Source organism: Penaeus chinensis, chromosome 43 (genome assembly GCF_019202785.1).
Source record: "Penaeus chinensis breed Huanghai No. 1 chromosome 43, ASM1920278v2, whole genome shotgun sequence".
Classification (NCBI taxonomy): domain Eukaryota; kingdom Metazoa; phylum Arthropoda; class Malacostraca; order Decapoda; family Penaeidae; genus Penaeus; species Penaeus chinensis.
This window is the reverse complement of record NC_061861.1, coordinates 20560759-20565465: the sequence shown is the minus strand read 5'-3', so window position 1 is coordinate 20565465 and position 4707 is coordinate 20560759. Positions and strand designations below refer to the sequence as shown.

Genomic DNA, 4707 nt, shown 5'->3' with positions numbered 1-4707 from the left:
GTGAGTGTGTATGTGAGTGAGTGTGTATGTGAGTGAGTGTGTATGTGAGAGAGTGTGTATGTGAGTGAGTGTGTATGTGAGTGAGTGTGTATGTGAGTGAGTGTGTATGTGAGTGAGTTTGTATGTGAGTGAGTGTGTATGTGAGTGAGTGTGTATGTGAGTGAGTGTGTATGTGAGTGAGTGTGTATGTGAGTGAGTGTGTATGTGAGTGAGTGTGTATGTGAGTGTGTATGTGAGTGAGTGTGTATGTGAGTGTGTATGTGAGTGAGTGTGTATGTGAGTGAGTGTGTATGTGAGTGAGTGTGTATGTGAGTGAGTGCGTATGTGAGTGAGTGCGTATGTGAGTGAGTGCGTATGTGAGTGAGTGTGTATGTGAGTGAGTGTGTATGTGAGTGAGTGTGTATGCGAGTGAGTGTGTATGTGAGTGAGTGTGTATGTGAGTGAGTGTGTATGTGAGGGTGAGGGTGAGGGTGAGGGTGAGGGTGAGGGTGAGGGTGAGGGTGAAGGTGAGGGTGAGTGTAAATATATTTATATGTATATGTATGTATATATATATGTATGTATGTATTATATGCATATATATATATAGTATATAATATACTGTAATATAATATATACACAATTGCATATACATACATAGAGATATAACTGACTTACGTTAAACAAAGAATTAATTTCCTTAGTGCATGCGCGCTCTAAGGAATGTGTATTTTCATCAGCTGTTACAAGTACATATTGAACTTGCTAATAAACTTTCGTTCATTGGATAAATGCTAACTGGCAACCATAAGTTACCGAAATATAATTATTAATGATTAATAGTTAAAACAATTAAATGTGCTTGCCATTAAGGTCATATAGCACTACCGAAATATGAGAAGTAAATAAACAAGGCCGTTGCAGTATACAGCAATTGTATTGTTTGCAATGACCTTTAACTTTCGAATAAGAATTTTGGCTTAGGTGGATAGGTCAGTGCGGACATAGGCGCACGGGCCCTCAGATAGAGATGGAAATCCCTTCAACAAAGGCCGTCTGTCTCCACAGCGGTAACTAAAACCGGCCAGCTCCACGAGTGAGGTTATGGAAGGTCGGCGAGGACATGTGCGCCTTACAGGGAGGTCACAGATCATAGCGACTGGGTACACCCTACTCCTTGCTTTGTACTACAGTATGGCAAAGGTCCAAGGTATGCTGCGTCACGACAGGGTAGTACGAGTCGCACAACACTCGCCCTGTTGGTATGCGACCCGGAGAAAGAGGACGGGTGTATAGCAAGTGGGGGATTGGTCTGATTAAGGCCAGCCGCGGCGTACATTAGGTACACTTGTATGTATCGGTACATAAAGCTTTGTTTGATGGATTAACTTTACGAATGTGTTTTTATCATTGCATACTTATCAGGAATTCGGTTCTCTGCGTAGAAAATTGTGTTTTGCTTAACCTAATCAATTACAGCAAATTAATAGGAATGGCCAAATAAATAAAATACAAAAACAAATACGAGAAGTGGAAGCAGTGTTGCCAACACAATGTAGTTACACTTACAGGTGGAACTACATGCCCAAACTTACTAAAGTCCTACAGCAATCCAATTTTTCTTTTTAATATTTTTGGTGACTGATGTAATATGTTTTAATGTAATTAAAGAAAATGGGTTTTGTCGTATTTGTTTGTTTACAGTTTGTCCCTACAGTTGACATAAATAATCAACTTGATGATGAGAGAACTATTGATTTAATTTTAAAAATTTGCTGCATCAACATCTAAGGTCATTAGCGGCGTGTTCAAAATATAACGATAGCGTTGGGCTCGGGGGCAAAATCTCCAGGTAAGGAAGAGCTATACCACATCAAAGGTCATATGGCACTATGGTAAAGTATAGTAACTAATAGGGTTAGGGGTGATGAGGGTAAAGTTACAGGTTGAACAGTACTAGAGGGTAGTATGGTATCAGAAGGGTAGAGAGGGGGAGCTGATGGGGTTTAGTATAAAGTAAAGGTTGTTAGAAGAGGGAGTTAAGCGAGTAGGGAATATTATGATAAAAGTACTGTAACGAAAACGGCAAAAAGGAGTTTAACAATTAGGATAAGTGAACAAAACAAGGGGGGGAAGACAAGGAAAAGGAAAAGAATAGAAGAAAAGACGATGCAAAATTATTTGAGGCGAGGGCTGAGGTCCAAGGCAGGGCTGATCCCCTTCATTGGGCCTCAGTCATCGTCCTCTAAGCCCCCACACGACAACGAGCAAAGGATTAGGGAAAGATAGAACTACAATGATGGTACTTATGAAGGAACAGCTGCAGTTGACGCAGAAAAAAAACTTGGGCACATTTCCGCTTAAAATATAGCCACCACCACTGATTGCTGCGATCACTATGATTATAACCTAATCTCTTAACTTTATCATGTCATTTAACATGTCTGACGACCATGGAACTTGCCGAGTTCAGCACCAAAATGTTTGATTTGACACTGAAATATGAATAAAAAAAAATACCTTAAGAATTTTCCGGATTTACATTAAGTAATATTTTGTAACATGTGGTGGCACTCAATTTTCGGTTTCTCATGTCATTAGAATAACACTGCACTTGTACTGACACTAAGAAGTGTTACATATATCCTCTTATCTAACATGGATACTGTGTGTGTAATTCATTCTGTTAAGCATTATGCCATTATTCAGTAAGTAATCCTTGAAGTACTACTAAGTACATACTAATGAAAAAGGAGATATTTCTTCTTTGAAAAATATTCATACCAGGTAAATAAAAAATCATCAGTAGGAGACCACTACCTTTATTGATAATAGTTTGACCACTACAAAGCAGATAACTTCTCATCCAAGGAAAACAAGTCATGATATATTACAACTCAGCCTTTAATTCAACATAAACGAGTAACAATCACTGGTGATATTCTCTTGGTTAAGAAACAGCGCTTAATTACTACATACCTAATCCTTTAAATGATGTGGTGGTAATATAGACTGTTGAAGATACTCAAAGTTATCAAGATACACAATAAAAAAAATCACAAAAGAGAAAGAGTTCACTCCAGTGGAAAACATAGCTAAGTAGGACTGTGTGGGCATAATTTCTTCTTTTATGACAATTTGATTAAAAGTACAAGACACGCTCTTGACATTTTTAAAGCGGAAGTCTGCACAAAAAGCCCAGTAATATAACAGTCTTGCTCATATTATAGTAATGACAATCTACATAAACTGTTTAATAGTATGGGATAAGGTGAGAAATTCTACAAAAGAAACATGGCATTACACTTAATCCTATCATTTCATTATTTGCAAAACTACAAATTGGTTATCTAACATTTCCTTCTTCCACTTTTTCACCTTGTATCAAGGCAGTATTTCTTATCCTGATAAAATTTAGACACTAGGCGCCACACCTAAAAAGCATCTACACAAGAATCTGCTTCATTTACAGAGGTTTTTCTCTTATAATATGTTATGGTTCTTGATTATTCTTTCTTATAGCAGATCCTTTTAATTCATGATAGCACCAAATTATGTAAAAATTACAAATAATAATAAAAATTGGGACATTAACCCTCAGTCTTCTATTATTTCCTTTAATTTCACTTTAAATTTTGACTTCTCAAACATGGTATCTAATAATCAAGACAATGAATAATCCTTCAATGAAGCCTCTGCAAGGACAAAGCAATTTCATTTGAGCTAACGCCTCACAGTAGTCCAGCCATCTTCATCTTCTTCGCGGGGTGGACGTGACTTCTCTTCACGAGGTTCTTCTTTGCGTGCTTCCTCACGTGAACGCCAGGAGTTGCCTCCACCGCCTCCACTGACTCCAGTGACTCCACCTCCACCTCCACCTCCACCGCCTCCGCCTCCGCCTCCTACGCCTCCGCCTCCGCCTACCCCTCCGCCTCCGCCTCCTACGCCTCCGCCTCCACCACCACGTTTATCATCCCGTCTTTCTATACGATCACCTCCACGGTCATCACGTCTAAAATGACAGGTTTAGTGTAATTACAGACTTAAACTTCCTACTATTCATATTACAAAGCCTCTCATGGGAAGGGGGGAAAGACCATGTATGGTATATATATTGCCCAACAACAATAACTGCTTACCTTTCTCTGGTAGGAGGAGGTGCTGATGATCGCCAAGAACCTCCTTCATCTGCTCTTGAGGGTCCACGCCTATCATCATCCATGCGCCGACTGAATCCACGGTCACCACGTCCCATGTCTCGGTCTTCACCCCTGCGGAAACGGTCATCACCACGTCCGAAGTCACGGTCACGGTCACTTCCACGTCCAAAGTCTCTGTCTCTGTCTCCTCTTCCAAATTCCCTGTCCCTGTCACGATCTCCTCGTCCAAAGTCCCTGTCACGATCGCTTCTGCCAAAGTCCCTGTCCCTGTCTCGGTCACCACGCCCAAAGTCACGATCAGATCTTGGCGGTCCACGACGCCAGTCACTTGCACCATCCCTGAAATAATTGAATAAAAAATTTCATTACACAAGAACAAAGCATTATTCTTTATAAATGCTAATTTTTGTTCAGTTACTTAGGTATTTTCAGTTTATCTTTTTTTTTTTTTTTATCTGGGAATAGCATGCCATGCTTTAAGGGGTCTGCTGAAAGCCCTGCTCCAAGTGTTATGGGTGTGTACAACCATACCCCGCAGACTGAGCGTGGCCCATTAGTATTGGGTTAA

The 4707-nt window shown here is 40.0% G+C and overlaps 1 protein-coding gene across 1 annotated transcript; it reads right to left on the bottom strand.

The window, feature by feature from the left end:
* Positions 1-2785: 2785 nt before the first annotated feature.
* On the bottom strand, positions 2786-4258 carry LOC125048232 (RNA-binding protein cabeza-like). Its single transcript, XM_047646819.1, has 2 exons — positions 4119-4258; positions 2786-3991 (listed from the first exon to the last, which is right to left on the bottom strand). The coding sequence occupies exons 1-2, from the start codon at positions 4232-4234 to the stop codon at positions 3703-3705; spliced, it is 405 nt and encodes a 134-aa protein (XP_047502775.1). The 5' UTR covers positions 4235-4258; the 3' UTR covers positions 2786-3702.
* Between the last annotated feature and the right edge of the window lie 449 nt (positions 4259-4707).

What these genes read in the sequence shown, in the direction of transcription:
- LOC125048232 (XM_047646819.1), bottom strand. Translation starts at nt 4,234, where the DNA reads ATGGGACGTGGTGACCGTGGATTCAGTCGGCGCATGGATGATGATAGG. An exon ending in CCTCCTCCTACCAGAGAAAG is followed by an intron (nt 3,992 to 4,118) that starts GTAAGCAGTTAT and finishes CTGTCATTTTAG; the next exon opens with ACGTGATGACCGTGGAGGTG.